At 40.4% G+C, this 27,067-nt stretch overlaps 1 protein-coding gene across 7 annotated transcripts in view; it reads right to left on the reverse strand.

Moving 5' to 3' along the window:
• Nucleotides 1-27,067, reverse strand: part of ddr2a (discoidin domain receptor tyrosine kinase 2a) — a 148,705-nt gene that overhangs the window by 24,078 nt on the left and 97,560 nt on the right. For all 7 annotated transcript variants that reach the window (XM_048601872.1, XM_048601868.1, XM_048601870.1 and 4 more), the window contains 5 exons: nt 17,091-17,193; nt 14,382-14,610; nt 12,853-13,000; nt 8,761-8,866; nt 5,327-5,513 (listed from right to left, as the gene is read on the reverse strand). In XM_048601872.1, coding sequence (XP_048457829.1) covers nt 5,327-5,513; nt 8,761-8,866; nt 12,853-13,000; nt 14,382-14,610; nt 17,091-17,193 — 773 coding nt within the window. The remainder of the gene's footprint in view (nt 1-5,326; nt 5,514-8,760; nt 8,867-12,852; nt 13,001-14,381; nt 14,611-17,090; nt 17,194-27,067) is intronic.

A 27,067-nucleotide genomic window follows, 5' to 3' on the forward strand; every position in this document is an offset into this window, starting at 1 on the left:
ATTTACATGTTAGAATTGTACAGTACCAAACATGCGAGTATTGTACATTACACTTAACAGACTAGCAACCTGCCAAACTAATTGTCTAAAGCAAGCCATATTCTCACTTTTAATATATAACTAGAAATTCAACCATTGCCATTTATTCATGAAGCATATACTGTAAATAACATTTTCTAAAACAACATGAGCTGCCGCAATCATTTTCAAATACAACTGAGTTGCATAGACACAAATCTCTCAATTGCACATTGCTTTTCTAACCATACTATTATAAATAGTGAATATCAGAACATAAGAAATGGTAGCTAAAGTAGGTTATTCAGCACATTGAACCTGCTCTGCCATTCAATAAAATCAAGGCTGATCAAATTGTGGCCTTAACTCCACTTTTTTGCCTGTCTTCATAACCCTTTACTTCCTTGTCAACTAAAAGTCTGTCAAGTTGGGCAAAAGGCCTGTTTCTGTGCTATATGATTCTATGACTATATGACTCTAATGTAGCCTTGAATATGTTCAAATACCAGGCGTCCACTGTTCTCTGTGGTCGGGGGTTCCAAATATTAAAAACCTTCAGAGAAGAAAATCCTCATTACATCTCTTAAATGGGAAACTCTTATTCTGAAACTCTGCGCCCTATTACTAGATTCTCCCATAACATGGAAGTGCTATTGAAGGAGCCTTGGTGAGCTTACAGTGCATACCATAGATAGTATAGTCTGCAGCCACTGTGCCTTTGAATGTCAATGGGTGATAGTTAGATTCTCTGTTGTTGGAGATGGTCATTACCTGGTATTTGTGTGGTGTGAATGTTACTCGCTACTTGTCAGCCCTAAGTATGGAAATTGGTCTGGTTTTGTGGCATACGGACATGACTGCTTCAGTGTCTGAGCAGTCATGACTGGTGCTGACCATTGTGTAATTATCAGTGAACATTCCACTTCTAACTTTATATTGGAGGGAAGGTCATTGATGAAGCAATTGAAGGTGATTGGGCCTTGGACACTACCCTAAACAACCTCTGCAGTGATGTCCTGGGGCTGACATGATTGATCTCCAACAACCACAACTGTCTTCCTTTATGTCAGGTATGACAGCAACTAGCAGAGAATTTTTCCTGATTCTCATTGATTCCAATTTTCCTGGGGCTCCTTAATGCCATACTTGGTTAAATGCAATAAATCAGTGTTGATACAATACAACAATATTAAATTTGTTCCAGTTTTTGGATGTAAAGATTCAACTTTGAGCTGGTGTGTGTCAATTTAACTTACTAGGTGGAACATTCACTGCAGTAATCTCTCCACCACATTTAAATCTATTACATTTTTAAAATCTTTTTTTACTTTGGTGTCTGATGATTTGGAACCCATGAGCTATTCAAATTCTCATTATTTCAGAAGAAGAACTCAAAGCTCAGTTCTCCTACTGACTTCTCCATTGCACTGCCTGTTTGGTGTGGATTTAATAAAAGCTAATACCTACAGGTAGTTCTGCTATAATGTGTGTTTCATTAACGCAAATTGGCTGTAATGCGTTTGATGAATAGTAGACTCTGTTTGGATAAGGCAAACTTTCTGCTGTACAGGTATAGCAATTTCCCTATAACGTGATTTTCTACAGCACAAGGTCACACAAGAATGCAACTATCACGTTATTGGAGAACTACCTGTGTAGTTATGGGGAAAAGCTTGAGTGCATTGGTGTCTATCTACTCATGGCAACTTTAAAACTAATGTGCTGAAGTTTCCCTTGCACCTCTGTAGTCGCAACTTTTGCATATTAGTTGAGGTCAACACTTCAGACATTTCGGTTTATGTCTAGTTATGAGCTGTGTCTATTTTCTAGAGCTTTGGAGAGCTTAATTACTACAGGACTTGACTTCATTCGCTCAAACCTGGTTAATTCTAATAAGGTACGTGATGCAGAATCGCTGCAAATGAGGACAAAATTCTCACCTGTTTGTAATTGATAGGCTATTAAGCAGTTAATGCTGGTAATGATGACACTATCTTAACAAATTTTTCAAGTGTTTCATTTTTTGTAGATTGGGGTTTAGCGACACTGAATGCTAATAAGATGTTCTTGTGCCAACCTGACATTTAATTGAAGAATTCACTCTTTCACAATTTTGTACAGCTTCTAAAATATATTCAAATGAGAATCAACTGAACAAATTAACCATTCCATGTTCATGTTTGCGTGCCATGGATAGAAAAGATGGTGATTGAACAACAAGAACAGTTTGCATTTGTATACTGCCTTTAACACCCTACAAGGTGCAACCAAACAAAACCTGACAAGGTGCCACTGAAGGTGATATTGGGGAGGCTATGGCCTAGTCTTATTATCCATGTACTGGTAATCAAGAGGCTTAGGTAATGGTCCGGGAACCTGGGTTCAAATCCTGCCATGGTAAATGGTGGAATTTGAATTCAATAAATATCTGGAATTAAGAATCTAATGATGACCACGAATCCATTCCTGATTGTTGGGGAAAAACCCATCTGACTTACTAATGTTGTTTAGGTAGGGAAACTGCCACCTTTACCTGGTTTGCACTAGGTGTGACTCCAGACCCACAGCAATGTGGTTGACTCTTAACTACCCTCTGGACAATGAGGGATGGGCAATAAATGTTGGCCTAACCAGCAATGCTCTCAATCCAGTGAATGAATTTTTGAAAAAAGGCCTGATGATTTAAAGCTTGGCCAGTGAGGTAGGTTATAAGGAATGCCTTAAAGGAAAAAAAGTTAGATAGAGAGGTGTAGGGGGAGTCATCCAGAGGTGAGGCTACAGAGATCTGAAGGCCTGCCTACCAATGATGGAGTGATTAAAACTGGGGATGCTCGAGGGACCAGAATCAGCAGAGTGCAAAGATCTCAAGACTATATGGCTGGAGGAAACAGGAGAGGAGAGGCTATGGAGAGATTTGAAAACAAGGATGAGGATTTTCAAATCAAGGTATTGGGAGCCAGTGTTGGTTCCCAAAAGGAAGACAGGGGAAATGAATAAAAGGGTGGGAGCTTCATGCTTTAAGCAGCCTCTGCTGTTAAAGTCCTTCACCAAGAATTTCCTTGCTATATGATCATAATGCACACAAGTTTTAAGTCTGTTCTGTACGAGTATCCTTTTGTTAACTTTGAATGCTGGAAGCTGTGGAATTACTCATTGTAATATCTGAATCATGACATTGTGAAGTCCCATAAAGAACTATAATTACATGGGCACTTGGTTTTCTAATTCTAGCTGCTATAGAAGTTCACAATAACAATTTATAACTTTCTCAATAAACGTCAAACCATACTAAAAGGAGAAGGAAAAAAGGGGATAAAATACATTTAGAAGCAAGAAATTTTCCCATCTGTGTATTGTTAAAAATAACTACTAAGAGATGTTGGAATTTATTTTTTATTTAAAATAAAAATTTAACTTGCCAATTTCAGTCCATCTTCCCCTCTTCTGAAAGCAGGAAACCTTATGTGAGTTACAATTGTACAAGAAAGGAATATTTATACAACACCTTTCACAACCCCAGGATGTCCCAAAGGACTTTGCAGACAATAAAGTACTTTTTTTAAAGTGCGATCACTGTTGTAATGTAGGGAATTGTGGAAACCAGTGTGTGCACAGCAAGATCCCACAAACAGAAATCAAGTAAATGAGATGATGAAGCTATTTTCGATACTGGCTGAGGGATATCTGACCTGTTCTTTTCTCAACAGTCCCAGTGAATCATTTCAGACCCTTCACCCTCCAGCCCCACCAAAAGATCATCTCAAAATGGTACCTCATCTGAAAGACAGTGTTCCCTCAGCACCACCTTGAAGTGTTAGGGTAGGTTTTGTCCTCAAGTCTCTTGAATGGGATAGGAACCCAGAACCTTTTGACTTGAGAAGTGAGCCACAACTAACAACTAACAATGGGAATATTTGCTCTGCTGCATCTTATCAAAGATGGCGGCCCACAGAGATACTATTCAACTAAAGTGATGTGTGCTCCTAAGGTCCTTATTAGTGAACACCCATAGGGTACTGAATACTGAATAGCCATAAGGATCAGGAATTCAGGCTGGTCTTTCCAATCATAGCAAGAAGTAGGGAGAGACCCTCTTGCGACCCTTGATAAAATAGGGTAAACTGAACACAGACTGGGAATGGAGCTTGGAACACGTTTAAGTTCACTGGATAAACTCACTGAGCCGGCAAGGGGATGGGGGAGAAGGGCACTGGCATTTTTAATTATTTCCCTTTGCTACTGCTTTCTTTACCATCTTTTCCTGTTGTGTTCATGCAATCAGTGGAAGCATCCATGACTGGCTTTGAAATTGGGTGGCATTGTGGCTTTGACATGGGAAGCATGGTGGCTCAGTGGTTAGCACTGCTGCCTCACAGTGCCAGGGATTCCAGCCTTGAGCGACTGTCTGTGTGGAGTTTGCACATTCTCCCCATGTCTGCGTGGGTTTCTTCCAGGTGCTGTGGTTTCCTCCCAGTCCAAAGATTTGCAGGTTAGGTGAATTGGCTATGCTAAATTGTCCACAGTGTCTAGGGTGGGAAATTTAGGAACGGGTCTGAGTGGGAAGGTCTTCAGAGATTCGGTGTGGACTCGATGGGCTGAATAGCCTGCTTCCACACTGTAGGGATTCTATGATCTGCCCTTGACAGTATTACTAAAGGAAATGTGAAGGTCAATTCTTATAAGGCTGAGCAGGAGGTCCATTTCAGGTGGGCTCGTCAGGCCCCTGCTATTATTACAGTTGAGATCCGTTGGGAGTCCATGTTCTTTAATGATGGTGGGCTGTGACAAAGGCAATCCTTTTCCTCCTGATTCTTGGTCTCCCAGACTGACAACACCTCGATTTAAAACAAAATCATCATTGTTTTCAAATCCCACTATGTTCTCACACTTCCCTAACTCTATAATCTTCTCCAGCTGTACAACCTCCAAACGTTCCTTATGCCTTCAGTTGTGTACCAAATACTTATTATTGCTTTGCCATGAGTGACTATGCCTTTTGATGCTTAGGCTTGAAATTCTGGAATTCCTAAACCTCAAGCCCTCTACCTCACTCTCTTTCATTAAAACACAGCTTTAAACCTACTTCTTTACCAAAGTTTTTGCACATCTGTCCTAATATCTCCTTCATTGGCTCAATGTCCAATTTGCTTTAATAATGCTCCTGTAAAGCAGCTTGGAAAGTTCCAATATGGTAAAACTTTGAATAAATGCATATTATTGTTGGTCCAATAAGATGCATGAACACCTCTAACCATCGAACAGTTGTTGAAAGAATGACATTTAAAAAGAAATAGAGAGCAGGTGGTACCTTCATTGCTGTGAAATTTCGGATCCGATCAAACTCGAAGAGAATTTGTACATAGCCATTTTCAAAGCTGTCATTCCTCCATCCCACATAGTCATACCCTGGCCACACATTGTATACGTGACTCTGTGTGAAATCATCCAAACCCCAGACGCCATCTGTCATCTGACCAAGTCCTTCTGAAACCATCCTAGGAACAAGGAGGCAATGATGAGGCTTATACAAAAATAGAAGAATAGAATATACTTCGGGTTAAAATACTGTAAGTATCATTATGTCGTTTATGGGATTCAATGCGAAGATACCAAATTTTTTTGCATCCATCACAGGCATTTATTTATTTTACCAAGAGGCAGATGATTGAGAAAACAAGTACACAGAATAGTTACAAACGAAGCAATTGTGCTTTTCTAACGAAAGACTCTTGACCTGAAATGGAAGCTCTGTTTATCACTTTACAGATATTGCCTGACATGCTGCACATTTCCAGTATTTTCTATTTTTATGCCATAATCCATCTTCGAAATTATTTTTCTAATAATATCTCACTATAAACTTTCCTCAAAAAGAAACAGAAACAGTAAGGGTTAATGGTATTTGTGGTCTATTTTCAATTCTTTAATTGGGCAGTTGCTGTTTCAAAAAAACCCTGAAGGAAACACTGCAATAAAGTACTCCAGTGTTTAATACTTTTTAAGTTAGCACTGTGCTAAACATTTTAAGAAACTGGCTGTGTTGCCACTGCATGGCAGTGTTGTAAATTGCCATTAATAAGGTCTGGAGTTATATTCACTACTGCATGAATACATCATGTACATCATGATATCCCAATATCATTATATCATAATTAACCTTTGTGTAGTTGGTCTCACACCATTACTGTAGTTCTACTGAGCTTTTTCTGTCACTTTGTGTGCAGCACTGATGCTAAAACTATAACACTAATGCCAATATGACTGAACATTGCATTCAGTTTTAGGGATTGAGGAGTGGGTCCAAGACTTTTCTTAAAAGATGAAAAATTATGACGGCATTGGCAAACAAAGGAAAGTGGCGGGGGGGCTTTGATGAGGGAAAGCATTTTAGATAACGACTAGAGATAGTAGGAACTGCCGATGCTGGAGAATCTGAGATAACAAGGTAGAGCTGGATGAACACAGCAGGCCAAGCAGCATTTCTGAAGAAGGGTCCAGACCCGAAACGTCAGCTTTCCTGCTCCACTGATGTTGCTTGGCCTGCTGTGTTCATCCAGCTCTACCTTGTTATCTTAGATAACGAGTAGTTAGGATCAGGAACACACTGCCTGAGAGATTGATAGAAACAGATTCAATTCTGGCTTTCAGAAGGGAATTGGACAAGCACCTGAAGGGAAAATTATTGCAGGGATAGGGGGAAAGGGCAAGTGTGTGAAGCGAACTAAATCGCTTTTGCAGAGGGCTGGCACAGATTTGATGGAACAAATGACCTGATTCTGTGCTGTAATCATTGTTTGGTTCATGAATTTAATTTTTAGACAAAATTACATCCAATTTTCTAATACCTTTAAGAGCCAATAATCACTAGTCAGCACAACTCTGTCAAGGGGAGGTCATTCCTGACAAATTTGTTGGAATTCTTTGAGGACTTAATGAGCAAATTAGGCAAAGGACAGCCAGTGGACATGATCTATTTGGATTTCAAGAAGACCTTTGACAAGGTGCCACACAGGAGGCTGCTAAATAAGATGAGCCCATGGTGTTAGGGGCAAGGTACTGGTATGGATAGAGGATTGGCTGACTGCCAGAAGGCAGTGAGTGAGGATAAAGGTGTCTTTTTCGGGATGGCTGCCAGTGACTAGTGGAGTTCTGCAAGGGTCTGTGTTGGGACCACAACTATTCACATTCTACATTAATGATCAGGACGTAGGAATTGAGGGCATTGTCACTAGGTTTGCAGAAGACACAAAGATAGGTAGAAGGGCAGGTAGTGTTGAGGAACCAAGGAGACTGCAGAAGAGTGGGCAAAGAAGTGGCAAATGGAATACAATGTGGGAAAGAGGTTATGCACTTTGGCAGGAAGAATTGTGGCATAGACTATTTTCTAAATGGGGAAAGGCTTTGGAAATCTGAAGCACAAAGGGATGTGGGAGTCCTAGGTCAGAATTCTCTTCAGATTAATATGCAGGTTCAGTTGGCTGTTAGGAAGGCAAATGCAATGTTAGCACTCATTTCAAGAGGGCTAGAATACGACAGCAGAAATCTACTGCAGAGGTTGTATAAGGGTCAGACTGTATTTGGAATATCTTGAGCAGTTTTGGGCCCCATATCTAAGGAAGGATGTGAAGGGAGTCCAGAGAAGTTTTACTAGAATGATCCCAGGGATGAATGGCTTGTCATATGAGGAGCGGTTGAGAACTATGGATATGTACTTGATGGAAGTTAGAAGGATGAGGGGGGATCTGATTGAAACTTACAGAATACTGAGGAGCCTGCATAGAGTGGACATGGAGAAGATGTTTTCACTAGCAGGAGAGACGAAGAGCCAAGGGCACAGCCTCTGAGTGAGGGGATGATCCTTTAGAATTGAGACGAAGAGGAATTTCTTCATCCAGAGGGTGGTTAATCTGTGGAACTCATTGCAGCAGAGGGCTGTAGAGGCCAAGTCATTGAATGTATTTAAGACAGAGATACATAAGTTATTGATTATTAAGGGGATCAAGGGTTATGGAGAGAAGGCAGGAAAACTGAGTGGAGAAACATATCAGCCATGTTCCAATGGTGGAGCAGACTCGATGGGCCAAATGGTCTAATTCTGCTCCTATATCTTATGGTCATATGGAGATGAATAAAAAGTTAATCTGTTGTTCATATTTTTCAAGAGATGGTAGGGCAAGAATAGGTTACAGAGGTAGGGAGGAGTTATCATTGCAATTCAATAAAACAGAATGACTGACTGAAGAATTGAGTCAGAATATACAACAAACTAATTTATTTTATGGTATTTGCGCTTCTTGTGAAAAGCCTGTTCGGTGAGGTTCCAATTCTAGGTTCCAATCCTCAAAAAAAAATTCTTTATTCTACACCACATCCTGCTGTCAGACAAATAGAACTGCTTCAAAATAAGAATTAAATTCTCAAGTGATTTTAACTTATGGACTGTGATCAGCACCACCTCCAGGTCAGAACATACCATCGTTTGGGATACTGAGTATTTGATTTAATAAGGATCTGAAATTTTGCAGAGAATTTGAGAAAAATAAAACTGTATAACAAGCAAATTTCTTTAGAACGGACAGATTTTTAATATGAGTTCTGTCCTTAGGACCTCGACTCATGCTAATGTACATAATCCTGACTTCAGTGAGACCAATTCTGATAGACAAGGCTGAAAATAGTGTTAAAAACAACATGCTTGGAGAGTAGAGTAAAGGAAATTTTTCAAAATGTAGGTCATCTTACCTTGAACTGATTGCACCATCATAGACTGAATCATTCAAATAAACTGTGGGGCTCCTGGGTGAGAAAATCTGGTGACCAACTGGATTACTATAACTCACCAGACCATCTGTACAAAAACATAACCAGGAGAAATCAAAGATACAACTACTGCTCACTGAGCTTTCACTATGATGCACAATTTGGTGTGCATTTTAGCTCCTTTCACTTATAGCAAACTGAATGATATGATAATTAAAGTCAAAGTGGGTCTGCTTACTAATTTAGTTCCACTGTAAAGCCTCCTTAAATCTCAGGAATTGATGTTTATCCATCGCATCATTAAGATTCCAAAGCTATTTGCAAAGCTAAGTGAGTGAGCCATCTGCTGTAGAAACTCTGCTGACTGGAAGTGGTTAGGGCAGAAGAGCCAGCCCTCCTTAGGTAAGTAGAAACCAAAATGGTCTTTGAGGGGCCAGGAAGAGCACAGGATGCCCCCCAGACACCACAACAAATAGCTTGGGCAACTGATGCCCATGTCTCCTCCAATCCTGTGTTCATGAAACTTCCACCGTCCTCCCACCAAAAGGAACCTTGCTAGGCTTCCCAATTTTTTTTTATTCGTTCATGGGATGAGGGTATCACTGGCTATGCAGCAGTTACTGCCTATCCCTAATTGCCCAGAGGGCAGTTATGACTCAATCACATTGCTGTTGGTCTGGAATCAGACCAGCTAAGGATGGCAGTTTCCTTCCCTAAAGGGAATTAGTGAGCCAGATGGGTTTTTCCAACAATCAACAATGGATTATCATTAGATTATTAATTCCAGATTCTTTTTATTGAATTCAAATCCTACCATCTGCCAAGGCAGGATTCAAACCCAGGTCTCCAAAACACTGTCTGGGTCTCTATATTCATACCGCTATAATACCACTAAGCCATCGCCTCCCCTGCAATGTACAGGTTCAATTGCAGCAAACTGCCCCAGTTGGTAAGGGTTTGTATTGCAATGAGATCCAGGTATTAAAGCAGACTGGACATTGCAGATGTACAGCCTGGAGTGTCTGCCCAGGTGTTCAGCTAGGCTCAGGAGTTAAAACATATCCTATTCAATTGTATCCTTAGCTTAATGAAGCAATGCCAATAGAATTCCTTTAGTCTAAATTTAATTTAAAAATAATGGCAATGCTCCATTTTATATTTGTGTACACTTTACCACACAATCATCAATAGGAGGAATTTTATGCACATCCACTCCCAAATCCTTGAAAGCCCCTTTTCTTCAACCACCATCAACATTCAACCGACTGTATGTGGGAGCTCACCTTTTTGCAAAACGGTTGTTGTGTTTGTCCAATAATAATGACTGAAGCTCAGAGAATAATATGGAATTCATTAAAAAAAACAGGCCAATTGGCCCAATGAGTTTGTGCCTTTGTTCATGCTCCTCATGAATCTCCTTGCACCTTATTTTACCTAATGTGACCAGAATTCCTGCTCCTTTCTCCTTTGCTTGCTTATTTAGCATCCCTTAAAGATATTTACGTTACTCACCATCAGTACTCCGTGTTGTAAGAAATTATACATTTTACCTACTCTCTCTGTAAAGAATTTGTTCCTCAAATCCCTACTGAATTTATTAGTATCTTTCTTATGCCTATGAAATCTGGTATGAAATCCCCCAATAAGAGAAACATCTTTCTACATTTAACCCCTCCATAATTTTAAAGGCCCTTAGCAGGTCAACCCTCTAAGCACTCTCTTCTAGAGACTGAGTAGCAGCCTGCTGTCACTTTCCTGACAATTATATCTTCCCAGCTTTGGTATTGTCCCACGTAAGTTCAGGAGTAAGTCTTTGGTCACAGCGACTCTGGGGTGTCCTGACAATATAAGAAGGTGTCATGCGAATGCAACCATTTGCTTTTATTATTCACAATGTTAGAATGTAGGGACTAAAAGCTCCCATGTTAATTTATGGAAAACAGATCGATTGCCTTAAGACTATGAATCTCAAGGTCACCCTTTGAACTGCCAATCAGCATCATTACAGAAGTTTTGAGGCTTGTACCTGGAAGAATGCCCAAAATGTGGTTTAATCTCCAGTTATAGAGAAATTATTGATATTAATCAATAATTGAGTCTCGACTGCACTTTGGCAAAACCAAATTTTTGCTGTCATCACAGAGGTCATATGATGCAGATTTCCCAGGACCACAATGAGGAATTGTTTTGAAAGTGATTCACTGGCAACCAGGGTCAGGAGAAGAGTTCTAGATTTGTTTAAGATTGTATCTCAATTAGACAATGACAGCAAGCATGAGGAACAGTATCACCTTCAAGTTCCTTTTTGTGTCTCACACTATCTGGACTTGCAAGTGAATTATCATTGCTGGTTAAAATTCTGGAATTCCCTCCCTAATAGAAATGTGGGTGTGAATCTCAATTAAAGACACAGCATTTGATGAAAAGTTATTCAACAATTTTTGCTTTTTGTATGCAAAACCAGAAGAATTTTCATCATTTTTGTCACAAATGTAACATAATCCATAACTTAATGAATCATTTCAATCTACACTGACATCAGGATACATTATAATTCTTTCTCAAATACCTTTTTTGCAAAGATGTTGCACTTTTACTTTTCACCCGTGGGGAATTCATAGACAGAGTAAATGGTTGGAGCAGAATTTTTATTTAAGCTGCAGATCCCTCAGCTCCCTAAATCTCCACCTTTAAAATCCCACCTCTTTGTTTTCAGAAGCTCCTTTCAAACCTTTCTCTTCCAATGTGCTTTTTTTGATCTGCCACAAACATAATGTTTTATAAATTTCTTTCCCCTTATTATACGTCATTTTTTCCCCCTGCATGCTGTAAAACACTCCAAGACATCACCTATAAGGGTGAAACACTACAAAAGTAACAAACTGTTGGCAGAATTGCTTTGGATTTACCAACCAACAACTAGGTAAAACTCATTTTGTACCAGTCTAAAGGTGGGTCATCTTGGAAGAATCTGGTATTTGCATCCTTTTTTCTTGTTACATCCCCTGACAAACTGATGTTAGTGTATACACATATCTAATCACACTTTTACATTTAAACATAAACCCACATACATACAAACTGATTTTAAAATTCTTGTTTTCAAATTCACTCATGACCGTAAGACCATAAGATAGTGGAGCAGAATTAGGCCATTGGGCCTATTGAGTCTGCTCTGACATTTGATCATGGCTAATGTATTTCCCAACCTAAATTTCCTGCCTTCTCCCCATAACCTTTGATCCCCTTACTAAACAAGATCCTATCTCTGTCTTAAATACACTTAATGATTTGGCCTCCACAGCCCTCTATGGCAATGAGCTCCACAGATTAACCACACTCTGGCTGAAGAAATTCCTTCTCATCTCAGTTCTAAAGTGTCGTGCATTCACTTTGAGTTTGTACCCTCAGATGCTAAGCTCTCCTATAAGTGGAAACATCTTCTCCACGTCCAGTCTAGCCAGGTCTCTCAGTATTCTGTAAGTTTCAATTTGATTCCCCCCATTCTTCTGAACTCCACCGAGTACAGACCCAGAGTCCTCAACTGCTCCTCACGTGACAAGCTCTATTTCTATACAACCCTCAAAGTTACTTGTGCTCCTTAGAAACTGACCTTACGAGCAGCCTTAGTTTTAATCACTCCACCATTGGCATTTGGGTCTTCACTGCCTGGAACTTAATTCTCTCCTTTAACCTCTCTGTCTCTCAACCCCCATTCCTCCTTTAAGACACTGTTTAAAACTGCCTTATTTTACCAAACTTTGGGCCTTCTGCCCTTACATCACTTTAAGTGATTTGCTGTCAGATTTAATGCTCCTGTGAAGTGCCTTGTTACATTAACTGTGCTTTATAAACATTTGATGATATTGCAAACATAGACACAAATACTTAAAGACACTCATATAAAGGACAGGTATATTGAACATGTTACAATGCATTGGTGCACCATGGGTGTAATAATCCAACAATGGCTGCTTAGAAGGAAGTGGAATATATGAAAAGATCCTGAAAACCTTTGATCAAAGTCCACCTTCTACATACAGTCTTATTTTTTGAGACTGTCTATGCACTTACCTAGCCATTCACATCCATAGAGCTCCACTCTCATACATACACTCATGGAATGATCAGTAATTGGTATGAACCTGACGAATCTGGCTATCATTGGTGGCTCCAGATCTCTCAATACAGCATCGTATGGGTTTACATTTCCTTCAATTACCTAAAGACGAAGAAAACACAAAAATGAAACAAAGCCTATGTCCACAGAGTAGGATTTTCAGCGACTCACTTCAAGTGTTTGGGCAAAGACTCTTGCCTCTGAGTTAGACATTTGAGAGAGTTCTATAAGAGAGTTTTTGGCTCCAATTTTAGAGCTGTGGGGTAGTGTGGAGGAGAGGAGAATGGGAGGTGTGCTAACATGGACCACCACTCTCAATGCTGTACTCTATATTTTATAGATATGAGAAATCACAGTTCCTCTTACTGTTGCTATAGAGTAGCATTGCCAAAGCATGGGAGCAAACTGCCTACCTCAAATCTCAGCCTCAAAATTGAATTGAATCATTTATTGTCACGTGTATTCAGTGTAAAAATACAGTGAAAAGTGGGTAACTTTGCTGTAAATACATGGCAACATTCATATTAACTGAGAATAAGATAAGAAAAAAAAGATAACTTAAGACGGTCTGACTTTCCTTTCCACTGCTGCAGTCCCACTGAGGGCTCTCCAGCCTTTGCCAAGCTTCCACTAAAGTCCCACTCCAGGCCACCAGAGTCCCGCTCCAGGCTTTCCAGCTCTCCCCCTGCCTCTGCCAGAGTCCCACTCCAGGCTTTCCAGCTCTCCCCCTGCCTCCACCAGAGTCCCGCTCCAGGCTTTCCAGCCCATGTTATGCCTCCACCAGCGTCCCACTCTCAGCTGCCTCACCGGCCCAATCTCGCCGCCGCTGCCTCATCGGCCTGCTCTTGCCGGCCCACCCTTGATCCATCAGCATTGCTCTGGCCCACGCTCGATCCGCCGTCGCTGCAGGACACAACCCGCGTGTTCAGCTCCTACCATGTGGTTCCTGGTCATGACCCGGCTCCTTCCTAACTCCTTAGGTAGGTAGTTAAAGGGGATCGGGGCTGGTGATAGAATTACTACAGAGGGAGAGAGGAGAAGGGTGAAAAAGAAATGGACAGGGCCTAGAATTGGCTTGTAAGGAATAAAGCCAGAGGTAGGGAAGAAGATACCCTAGTAAAAGACACAAGTTGTGCTTTCTTTTCACAGGAAATGTGACTGAGAGATTAACTCAGACACATCGGGGTTATTTGACTCTAGATGATCAAGCCTGCCTGATACAATTTCTCAATCTCAATTTACCCAAAGTCAAAATTACCTGAAATAAAATACATTTATTCAGCCTAATTTATTTCAGACGCACTTAGTTGAAAGAAAAATACTGAAGCTTGAAAGAGTTAAATGTAACTATAATATTTTTACTTACCATTTGTGTTGGAGCGGAATGAATTAGATGTTACTAAGCAGCATTGGACAATGGTTTCACCTGCTCCCATTGCCTGCTGCGGTAAAATATTGGGCGTGCCTTTGTAGCTGTATTTACCTGTTTCCCATGTCGATTTTTCCATGAATTCCATCGGTTTCCGTCTCGACTGTAGTCAAGCCGATACATCTGAGCAAACTCATTGCCATGACCCCCAGCGTGGCGCCCCTGAGTGCCCACTAGGGTAATAAAGTGCAGAGTTCGCAGGTCAACCTGAAGGAATTCCATGTCCTCAGGATCTACAGGACCATCTGGACACCAGGCTCCGTCCCCTTCTTCAAAATCCAGTCTACGGGTTGTCAAAAGAGCATTTGTCAGTCTTTGGCTTATGGGTAGCAGAATATGGGTAGCGTTCAAATTGAAAAGCTTTAAATAGTACTGACATCAGGGCTGGTGTAAGTAAACAGTAAGGTGGAAATGGGGAGGGTGGAATCATAGAATAGTTGCAGTACAGATAGAATCTAACACATTGTGCTTTCTACAAAAGCCACTCAGCCAGTCCCCTGCCCTATCCATGCATGCTTACATTTTATTTCCCTTCAGATAATTATCTAATTCCCTTTTGAAAGCCAGGGTAGAATCTGCTTTAATGAAACCAAAATATTGCGGATACCAGAAATGTGAAATTAACAAAGAGAATACTCTAGAAACTCAGCAGGTCTGGGAGCATCTGTGGAGAGAGAAACAGGGTTAATGCTTTGACTCTGGCACAACTCTTCTTCGGAACTAGAAGAGCATTGAAGAAAAGTCAAATCAGACTTTAAGTGTTAACTGTGTTTCTCTCACCCCAGATGCTGCCAAATCTGCTGAGTTTCTCCAGCATTCCCTTTGTTTGCTTTAGAATCTGCCTTGTTGTACTTTCAGATAGTGCATTCCAGATGTTAACTCCATGCCGCATAAAAAACGTTTTGACTCATTGTCTTTGTTCTTTCACCAATCAACTTTAAGCAGCACCTTCTCACTTGCGACCCTTCTACCAATGGGAATACTTTCTCACTATTTATTCCATTTAGGTTCCTCAAGATTTTGAATATCTCCATCAATTTTTCTCTTGACCTTCTCTTCGCTAAGGAAAACAACTCCTGCTCCTCAATGTATCCACGTAATTAAAGTCCCTTATCCTTGGAGCGATTCTTATGATTTCCTTCAGTATTCTTTCTGTAATGTCCTTCCTCAAATAAAGGGCCCAAAATTGCCCAAATAATACTCCAGCTGAGACCAAACTAGTATTTTTTAAAGGCTTATATCATCATTTCCAGGCTTTCACACTGTAGCTTGATTTTCAGTCAGCATGGTGACTCAGCGGTTAGCACTGCTGCCTCACTACGCCAGGGACCCGGGTTCAATTCCAGACTTGGGCAACTGTCAGTGTGGAATTTGCATGTTCTCCAACTGCTCTGGTTTCCTCCTGCAGTACAAAGATGTGCAGGTTAGGTGGACTAGCCAAGCTAAGTTGCCTATAGTGTCCAGGGATGTGTAGGCTGGGTGGACTATCCATGGTTAATGTGGGGTTACAGAGATAGGATTGGGGGGGGAAGCTGTTTGGAGAGTCAGTGTGCATTCAGTGGGCCGAATGGCCTACTTCCACACTATAGGGATTCTATGATTAGCCTCATGCAGGGTCCAGGATCGAAGGCAGACAGGGTGCTAAAATTACCCCACGTGCTCATGTGCCAATTCCACAGCTCAATCCTGCTCCAGGCCACTTTTGAGGAGGTGGGATGTAAGCAGACTACCCACCTGTGTGTTGCATGCAGCTGACACAGATCATTAAGATCAAGCTTATCGAGCCAATTATTGGAGAAATTTGCACTTGGCCTCTAGATTGCATCGACAGAGGGAATGGAGTCGGGGGCCGTTTAGCTACCTGAAGGTGGCCTCCCAGCAGCAGACTAGTGCGGGATGGGTGGTTGGAGGAAGGAGTAAATGGGGGGCAATGCTCCAAGCAGTCCTAGAGGCCCCTCCTGCCTACTTGAAAGCCGAGGCAGATGTGGTCCATCCTATAGAGAGGCTCACCCATCACTGTTGTGGCCCCACTCCAAGACTCAGTTTTGAAACTTAAATTTGAAAAGGTAGGATAGTGGGCATTGCCACTTTGAAGAAATCTCTCCCTTACGTATGCACTAATACAGTCTATTGCTCTTTTCAAGATGAAAGGCTCCTGATTGGCTGTCCAGTTTTGAGAACCCACCACCTGATCATTCACTGCCCCTCCCCTCAACATGAAAACTGAGTCCTGTGCCTGTTTTCCCTTGGGGGGTGTGAGACACAGCTTGGAAGAAAAGTCCTGGCTGACGCCTTTATTTGTAAAACTAGGAATCCCACATGTTTTATTAACCACCTACTGAACTGACCCTGGCACTTTAAATGATTTGCCCACGTGTAGACCCAGATCCCGCTGCACTCATTGACAGTTGTATCCTTTATTTTATACTATCTGTCTTCGTCTTGTTGTTTCTGTCCATTTTTAATCACTGCATTCTTTTCTGCCCCTGGTGTCTGCACAGTTATTTCTGTTTTCACAAGTTTTCGCGAAGCAATGACCTGCTGTTTCTTTTAACTTCTGCTTACAGATCTGATGCGTTTTGTTCAGGCATCATTCAGCCTTGAATTTCCCCTCTGATTTTCCTATCTTGTAACACAAACAAATCCTGAGACCTTAAAAACGTGTCCTGACATTGTCCCAGCAGGAACCCTATTGCATAGCCACTGTATTAATCCCATCCCACCGATTAATGAGTCGAAACTGCAGGCAAAGTGTGTACCCACCTTCCGTGTTTGGCTGCAGTGGAATCATACCACTGGCTGGAAGCTGTGATGTCTTCATCTGGGATTTTCCGACCCGACATCCCAAGTGGATAGCGGCACACAGCTGAAGAAGATGAAGAGGTCAGCAGTTTGACATGCATGATTTAATCCACAGCACAGTCTCTCTCTCATCATTCTGATTTTCTATTCTGCCCCATATCTGCTGATTTCAATGGAGAGTAAAATTAACCTAGATGAATTAGGTTAATGCATTCATTAATTCCATTAGAGTAAAACTGCTCCGTTCTTTCTGGAAATTATGTCCAGAAACTTTGTGTAAACAATGCCTACAGAAGGTTGGCTATTGACCTTTCCATTTGTGTGTTAGCTTGAGTAAATTCATAAATGCTCTGCTCATAAACCTCATTTACGAATTTAGTAAACTGCGCAGGGCAAAATGTTAACATGTGTTAATACCCTGCAGCTTTGCTGCATTTGAGATGCATTCCACGTAGACATGGGACCTTTTAAAAAAACTGAACCAGCTCAGTGGAGGCTTGAAGTCTTGAAAATCAAATTTGCAACCCAAACCTGATCAAAGCCTACCCCCTTCCAGTTTTGATGGAGGCTGGAAATTAGACAATTGACCATATTCTAGCCGCACTGTCATTGAGACTTTTGAATTCAACTTGCAAAAATGGAAAGCTAGCTTTCAGATTGAAAGATGGCTGTGGCTGTTGATTGTTTCATTTGAGACATACAATTCAGAACATTCCAGCATGTAAAATAAAAGAATGAGGTGAATTTATTTCTCACAAAGCTGGCAAATGTTTAAAATGTCAATTTGGAACTGTGCAACGGCACAGTAGATACGATGCTAGTTTAGGCTGAAATACATGCATGCACAGGAACCAAGCAAATGTGTGCACTCTTTATTTCACCCCACAGGTAACAGGGCAATTCGGTGACAACACAGTTTGGAGCTGGCGGAACACAGCAGGCCAGGCAGCATCAGAGGAGCAGGAAAATTGATATTTCTGAAGAAGGGTCCTGACCCGAAACGTCAACTTTCCGGCTCCTCTGATACTGCCTGGCCTGCTGCGTTCCTCCAGCTCCACAATGTGTTGTCTCTGACTCCAGCATCTGCAGTTCTTGCTATCTCAGAGGTCAATTCAGTGACTGTTATCAGAGGTTGCTTTAGACTGACAGCAGTTTGCTCTAGAGTTATAGCTAGTTGTTGTGCAGGGTTGAAAGATTACCTTGTAAACTGATGCTTATAGCCTGGAATTTACACCATTTTGACAGAAAACTGTCAGCTTTCACTAACATTACAATTGAGTAATGACTATTTCTGAGCAATCAATCTAGTACTGAAGGGAAAAAAAATGTATAATATAAACTTAGAGACCGCTTGAGAAACTCGGTAGATCTGGCAGCATCTGGAGAGGGAGAAACAGAGGTAATGTTTTGTGTTCAACATGACTTCATCTGAAGAAGGGTCATGTCAAACTTCAGATGTTAACCGTGTTTTCCCTCCATAGATGCTGTCAGACCTGCTGAGTTTCTCCAGCACATTGTGTTTTTATTACAGGGTTTCAGCATTAACTGTATTTTGCTTTTATTTGAGAAAATAATTTTATAATTGTGGGGTGTTACTACAAGTCTCTATTATGACTGATTACTATTTTGAACATGATTTTTAAAAAAAATTAGTTCTAGTTAAATCTTTTTAAGAAAATACCGTGATTAGTCATAAAAATCTTTGTTCATGATACGTCAGCTTCTACATTGTCTATATGCCCCAATCTTTACCTCATTCTCTGGAAAAGGTTTAAAAAGTGATTTGATGATTAGTGCTTTTTGTTTCATGGCTGGCTGTCTCCAAGAAACATGATTGGTAGCCTGGCCAGCTTGATGACATCGCTGCAGCACCATGATGGGAAGTCAAATAAAGAATGCTACAAACTACAACATCGACAGTGAAGTACAATTCACACCATAACAACCACTAGACTTTTGAATGAGGCTTTCTTTGAGTTCCTTTGTTTTGTTGTTGATACAAAATTCAGCCCTTCATTTTCAATCAGAAGTTCACTTCTGCATCGAACAGACCGTTGCAAATATCTAGATCACGACTCATTTATTTTAAAATTTAACTAAGTTATAAAATTTAAAGTTCTAACTCTAGATGTGAGGACATCTGATTGAAAAAAAAGTGATAAGCAACCAAGCCTCAGTTTATTCTACTTAAAAGTTTACATTTATGTTTGTATTGCAAGGTTAGAGTTTTTTGATCGTGGAAATGAGCTTGAACAATGAATAACCCTTCTCTATTATAAGGAACCTGGGAATTTGGACAAAGAGTGGTAAAACACCACTGACAATAGAAATTATTCAAATAGATTACAGATTCAAACATTAGCATGGGAAGTAAAGCCATTCCTTTACATTTCTGATGAAGGGTCTAGGCCTCTCTGCTCGTGTGATGCTGCTTGGCCTGCTGTGTTCATCCAGCCCTGCACCTTGTTGTCTCCCTTTACATTTCTGTTTGACAGTATCCAAGGGCATGCTAAGGTCATGGAGGTGGAATGTGGGAGTGGAAGTTTCCTTTGTTTAAACTATCTGTGTATTTGGCTACAGAAGCAGGCAGTTCAGTTCAGTTTAGTTTAGCTTAGTTTTCACCAGGGAAAGGCAGCTGGAAGATTTGCTCTAGTTTGTGGCTAATGGTAGAAATCAATAGTGATCCTGAAAGTCTTTTGACAGAAAGCAATTAATATAGAAAGAGTTACACAGAGGATATCAGAGAAGTCTAGGAAAAGCAAACAGCCTATGAACATTCAAAGCTAGGGCAAGTAGCTGAAGAGTTCAGGGACATGAGTTCTTGAAAGAAAATGGAGGATTGTTCAGCTAAAAGCTAATGGAAGGAGCCCCATGTAATTGATACCTCAAGGAATAACTGGAATGCTAAGGTGAATTAAGTTAAATTGTGGAGAGCTGTGGCATACCTTCTGGATTGCTTCCAGAACAAACCTTCAACATTCCATTAGATAAAGATTCTCTTGGGCAGCGCGAGGAAAAGTAGAACTGAGTTTATAACACAAGTCCTTATAGGTTTGTGTTAAATTAGCGGCACTTACTTTGTTCAATTTCTTTTTATATATACAATGTTTTTTAAAATGTAAGTCTTGCGGCATTGGTCCGTCAGTTAAATGTTTGATTGTTCAGAGTTCTTCTTTAAGCCTTATTGGACCTTACCAGGATCATAACATCTACAGATTGTGTCTTGTTAAGTTTCATAAAGTAGAAAAAAAATTAGATATTTGGTTGTTGCATGATTTTAATTCAAGAAAGGGAACGAAGCACAATATCATACTTCTGACTGGAAGTTATTTGAAAAGATCTATACATGGCTTTTTGTTTATCTATACGTCATTTATATGATAGGAAAGGAATTATGGAGGTAGAAATTGATTGTGGAATAATGTCAATTGTGATTCATAGGAACAGAGATGGGGGAGAGATATGAAATGGGTTATCAAATTGCCATTAGCTATTTTATCCTGTAAAACAGCCAGTGATAATTTTCAACATCATCCCTCCTTTGCTCTAAGCAGTAAAGTTTACTGCACTAACATAAGATGAAGGTACTGTACTCAACCAGGACATTTGGTATTCATTACTGCATATGCCCAACTCTGCACAGGCATTTATCTTTAAATACTACTCTCAGTGCCAAATCATCATTTCACGCTCAGTGCAGCTTTATTTCAAAACTCAATGAATTTCTTGGAGCAGCATTAGTTGCTCTACAGTGAAATCATTTGAAGTGCACTCCACTTTTACTTGAATAAGTTAGACTTGTCAAATGCGTGACTAATATTGCTTTTTTAAAACAAATGAGGACAATAAATAGTTTCAGGACTGGCTGCACATTACTGAAAAGAGAAACTTCAAAAGCTCAGTGTAAGAAAGCACCTTCCACAGAGTGGTAACCCACAGGAGAGCCATTTGTATTGTTTGACAATGTCTCCAAACAAAATAAGTCTGTTTCTTTGAATGTTCATAAAGTTTTGTTTGTGTGAAATAAGATGCAGTGATCCACAAGAAAATGGTTAGAAGTTCAAGGACATCTCGATATTCAATCTCCACACTGATGAGGTAGTGCAGTAGGATGGAGGTGGGTGTGCGGGCAGTGAGTACTGTTTTATGAAATATTTTGAAAAAATAGTGACCTTGGCTTGGTGTCGGGCAAAGCAAGTTGGGTCAAATCTACACAGACATTACACAATCACTACGCTTGCAAAGTGTTTTGGGTTCATTTTCCTTAAGTTGTCAAACTCATGAGCTTCAGTCTGGAGTCCATTCCAAATTGTCACCTCCCTGGCCTTTCCTGCATTGGCAATATCAAGCTCTATACTCGCTTCCTGTGTCTCAGCTGCAGACCCACGGATTGCAAGCATGTATATAGGTTACAGTACGATGAAAGAAGACTTTCAGCTTTGACCACAAAGAATGGAAAAGTACTAGCCTCGATTCCACCCTGATTTTACAGCTGTTTGGTACAGTCCTAAACCAGCACTGTAGACCTTGGCAGCAATATGGGAAAAAAAACAAAATGAATGGTCTAATTGTTTCCCCGATATTTACCGTCTTACCACTGGCTCCAACATACATACATTATCATTAGACTCTGGTCATGTGTATCATACAATTTGAGCAGAGAGTTAGTTCATGTCAGATATTACAGCTGGACTTTTCAAGAAACAAAACAGAGCAAGTAATGAGAAAAATGGTATGAACTTTTGAGGGAAGAAACCCTTAAATATCTTGCTGATTAAACAAATAACTTTTTTCTTCAGCTGACACAAAGATTTTGTTAATAAACATTGACGCTTGGAGGTGTTTAAGGCTTAAGCAAATGTCTTTATCAGCAAATGAATCTGCTAACAAATCTAACAAATTTCACATTTTTTGAGACATCCAACAGCCTCTGAGCAGCATTACAGAAAATGCTGCCAAAAGCAGGGTGTAGCCATCTTCTGCGGAGCTGCACAACCGGCTTGGTATCTGGCTCAAACTTGAATGGCTCAAACTACAAAAGAAGGCTGTGGGTTCAAGTCCCACTTCCGATATTTGAGCACAGAATTTGGGCAGACATTCCAAGCCCAGTATGGATGGAGTTTTGAACTATTGGAAGTGCTGTTTATGCATGAGATGTTAAATAAGTGACTCATCCTCCGTTTATGTACATAGATAGTGCACAGGAAAATGTCTGTGCATGTTATTTGCAATTATCTATTTCCAGGAACATTTGATAAAATCTCTGTTAGACTGTTATCTAATGCAAAATCTCCAAGTATTGACATGATTAGGAAATTGGCTGAGTGGCAGGAGACGGGTTTAGGATAAAGGGAAGGTAATTTATTTGGCAGAATATGATCAGTGTTCTCCCCTAAGAAGCTGTTGGAGCCTCAACTATTCATATTATTGACTAACTACATACGTGACAGGATAGAAAGGCACATATCCAATTTTTGCCGATGACACTCAGGTTACAAATGTCTGATGTACATGCGAGTACAAAATTATAGTACAAACAGATAGCAATAAATTACCCAAAGGAGACAATTATAGCAAATGAATTTCAATGCTGATGCATTGATGCATGAATTGGTGGAGCTAAGGCAATTTCTAAATGGTGGAATGTCAGAGATCCAAAGTTCCAAACAAACCCATGGGTCACATACCCTTCAGGTGTCGTTCAGGGTGTCATGAGCAAGTACAGAAAATAATCAAAAAGGCTGATGCAATGATGTCCTTTATACTGGGGGTTAAGAGAATACAAGGGGCTGGAAGTTGTGCTTCAGTTATACAGCTGTACACTGGACCAACTATACCAACATTACAACAGCTCTGGGAACCAGGATATATCGGCCTTAGAGGTAATCAGTGTAGACTTAGTAAAATGGTACCTGGAGTTCAAGGGAAAAGTTACAAGGCAACCTATTCTCTGTAATTAAGAAAATTGCGGGCTGATTTGATCAAAGGTTTCAAACTATTAAGGGGACAGATTAAGATAAGCTATTTGTATTGGTTTAGGAGTGTAGGATGAGACATTATAGCCTAAAAAAATGGAGCCAACCTTTAGGGAATGAAATTGAGGATCACTTCTACAAAGGGTGATAAGCTTGGAAATCTTACCTGCAAATGGCAGTTGATATGAGATCAATTGTTAATTTTAAGATTGGGATTGATTGATTTCTGTTTTCTAAAAGTACAAAAGGATATGGGAAAATGTGGAGTATAGAGTTAGGTTGTGGATTGTCCAACATCTCATTGAATGGCTCTAGGTGATAAATGATGTATTCCTGTTTCTACGTTCTACCTTCCTCGGTAGATGTAACACATGATTGTCCAACATCTCATTGAATGGCTCTAGGTGATAAATGATGTATTCCTGTTTCTACGTTCTACCTTCCTCAGTAGATGTAACACATTGCATGGCACAGTATGAAGAAGACGAGTTCTTCCAGGTTCCCTGCCAAAACTTATCTCTCAACTAACATCTCTATAAGAAAGAATTATCTAGTTATTGTCATGTTGCCGTTTGTGGGATCTTGTGCATAAATTAACTGTAATGTTTCCTGCATTACAATTATGGCTAGCCTTCAGGAAGTATTTATTGGCTGTAAAGCTTTTGGGAATGTTGCGTTAGTGTTGTTTTCTTACTTTTGAATCTCCATGGCTAAAAAACATTGAGTACCTCTTTATGAGGTCAGTCAACTATGGCGAACAAAGGAAGTTCAGGATTGTATAAGATTAAATGAAAAGACCTATAAAGTTACTAGTAGTAGCAGCAAATCTGAGGCTTGGGAGCTTTTTAAGAATACAACAAAGCAGGACCAAGAAACTGATAAGGAAGTTGATGACAGAATATGCATGCAATTTAGGAAAATATGTAAAAACAGACTTTAAAAGCTTCTTTAGGCTCATTAAATGGAAATGTTTGACTAAAACAAATGTGGGTCAATTACAAGCAGAGTCAGGAGAATTTATATTGGGGAATAGAGAACTGGCAGAGAAGCTAAATGATTGTTTTGTGTCTGTTTTCACTCTGGAAGATACAAGAAATTACAGTATTACAGATCCTACTGGTTCGGGAGAATGCGAAGTTGAAGGAAATTAGCATTAGTAAGAAAATTGTACTGGAGAAATTAATGGGGCTGAAAGTTGACAATCCTCCATTTTGAGGCTTCAGCAATGCTTAATTCTCCTAGTGGGCTGCTAAGGCTCTTAAGCTGCAAAACCTCTGATTTAACTGGCTGCACTGGGACTTCTCCTAACACTTTGTGTGGAAAGAGCTCTCCTAGTCTGGCACCTGACAATTGTGAGCTACAGACCTACACTCAATTCTGACATTCAAGTTCTGAAACTCAAAGAAAACCCTGCCTATGGAATTGAAAATGTGTTGGTAGATGTCTAATGATGCCCTGCTCATCCTCTTTGGATGGAATTGGTGGCTGACATATTGGGTGGAAGTATAAAAGCATTAATATAAAAACATTGCTGTGCTTTGGGTACTGCAGTTACTTGATCATTGGCTTCAATTGTACTGAGGTTTTCATTTTATATAAAACATTTGATGGATGGCACTCTGACCCAATAAATTATGGAATTTTAGTTTTTGTCATTTGGTAGTACAGAATTCAAGTATTGCTGAAAAAAAGACACATTTTGCGGTCCGATCAAAACAAAGCATGGCAATTAACTGTCAATCAAAATTAATAGATGCATCCTCCATGGCAAAGCCTCTACCAATGAGACTCAGTCTGCCAACCATCTAGTTCTCTTATGCAGTACAAATGATGGTTTTCCCTTTAAATTTGTTTTCTTGTGAAATGTCCTGAGGACTGCAAGATGAAAAGCTTCAGCAATTTCAGCAGCATTCAAACTTTATAAAAACCGAAAGAACAGCGGACGCTGTAAATCAGAGACAAAAATAGAAATTACTGGAAAAGCTCAGCAGGTCTAGCAGCATCTTTGGAGAGAAATCAGAGTTAACGTTTCAGGTCGAGTGACCCTTCCTCGTAATTTTATACGTGTGCAAAACCACCTTTATAAATATAAGTGAAAGCAACACTCATATATTGTGAAGGACATAAATATAGTAATTGCTGGTAAGGACTAGAAAGGCTGACTCCATTTATTTATTCCAGAAACTGCAAAGCTTTGAGTAACACATGACATATGAGATTAATCCGTTTGCTGTGGAAGCTTCAGAAAGCAATTAGTTGATTTCAAATAGAAAAGGGAGAATTCTGTTTTTGCACCAGAATTAAGGGTCCAGGAAAGTTGTAGCGCTGAGAAATGAAACTTGCTGTCAAAGCCCTTGTCTTGCACTTTTTAGGATAAATACAAGAACACCAATTCTCAAAGGGAACAACAATTTATACTGCATGAAAGAAGGATGCTCATTGGTAGACTCTAACTGAATAAAATATTGCCATAGAGAAAGCACCAGGGAAAAGTTATCCGCTAGGTTTTGCTTAAATTTAAAAAAGGAAGTCCATTCTGATTGGTCGAGTTGCTGCCATGGGAAATGTATGTGGGAACAGTGGCATTCTTACAGAACTACATTCAACACAATGGCTCAGTGGTTAGTACTGCTGCCTCACATCACCAAGGACCCAGGTTTGATTCCAGCCTTGAGTGACTATGGTTAGGTGGATTGGCCATGCTAACTTGCCCATAGTGTCCAGGGATGTGTAGGCTAGGTGGATTAGCCATGGGACATGTAGGGATAGGACAGGGGTTGGGTCTGGGTGGGATGCTCTTCGGAGGGTTGGTGTGGACTCGATGGGCCGAATGGCCTGCTTCCACACTGTGAGGATTCCATGATTCACTCATCAAAGTTGAATGTTCCCTAGATTTGGTAATTATTCAGGTAAACAACAATTTTTAATTTGAAAAATTATCAGGTTAAGTAGAATTATTAAACATTGAATCAGAAAATGCTGGAAATACTCAGATGACCAGATAGCATCTGTGAAAAGAGAAACAAAATGAAGATTTCAGCTTTCTGCCCTTTCATTGGAACTAGCCCGAGTTGTAACAAGGTTATAGCATGTGTATAGACATTAAAAAAAGGAAGTGGAGGAATGAACAACAAGCGATAACGCTGGAAGCAGGAAAGATTAGCTGACGCAAGGTATGATAGTGCAAAGCACGTCATGATGATAACGGCACAATAAAAAGAAGAAAAGATGAGTCAAGAGATGGCGTGAGTGGCAACAGCAGAATCGTTATCAAACATGCTCTTCTCCCTTATAGCCTATCACAAACCCACACTTTCATCCATTCATCCACTCTCCTATTTCCCCCCTCTCCACTTTTTTTGACCTGTCACATCTCTAACATTTTCCAGTACTGATGAAAAGCTATTGACCTGAAACCCTCTAGAGATGGACATGGAGATGGGAGGGCTGGTAATGTGGCAGGAGATGGTATTGGGAGGGGAAACCAAGCCTTTCCTCTACAAAGGCATATTACCATTAGCAGAACAGAAATGGTGGAACTGCCAAGGATGTTCTCAATCAGGGTCCACCTCCTGCTGCAGTGGGCATTGTACCAACATTGAGAGGGGCTTCCAATGGACAGACCATGAGGTAAAGTCTGGCTAGCAAGGTGGTGGGGCTCTTCTTAAAGCCACTGGAAGAGCCTACCTGAATCAAGAGATAACAAGGTGTAGAGCTGGATGAACACAGCAGGCCAAGCAGCATCGGAGGAGCAGGAAGGCTGACGTTTCGGGCCTAGACCCTTCTTCAGAAATGGGGGAGGGGAAGGGAGTTCTGAAATAAATAGGGAGAGAGGGGGAGGCGGATAGAAGATGGATAGAGGAGAAGATAGGTGGAGAGGAGACAGACAGGTCAAAGAGGCGGGGATGGAGCCAGTAAAGGTGAGTGTAGGTGGGGAGTTAGGGAGGAGATAGGTCAGTCCAG

The sequence above is a fragment of the Rhincodon typus genome, chromosome 10 (genome assembly GCF_021869965.1).
Source record: "Rhincodon typus isolate 14 chromosome 10, sRhiTyp1.1, whole genome shotgun sequence".
NCBI lineage: Eukaryota > Metazoa > Chordata > Chondrichthyes > Orectolobiformes > Rhincodontidae > Rhincodon > Rhincodon typus.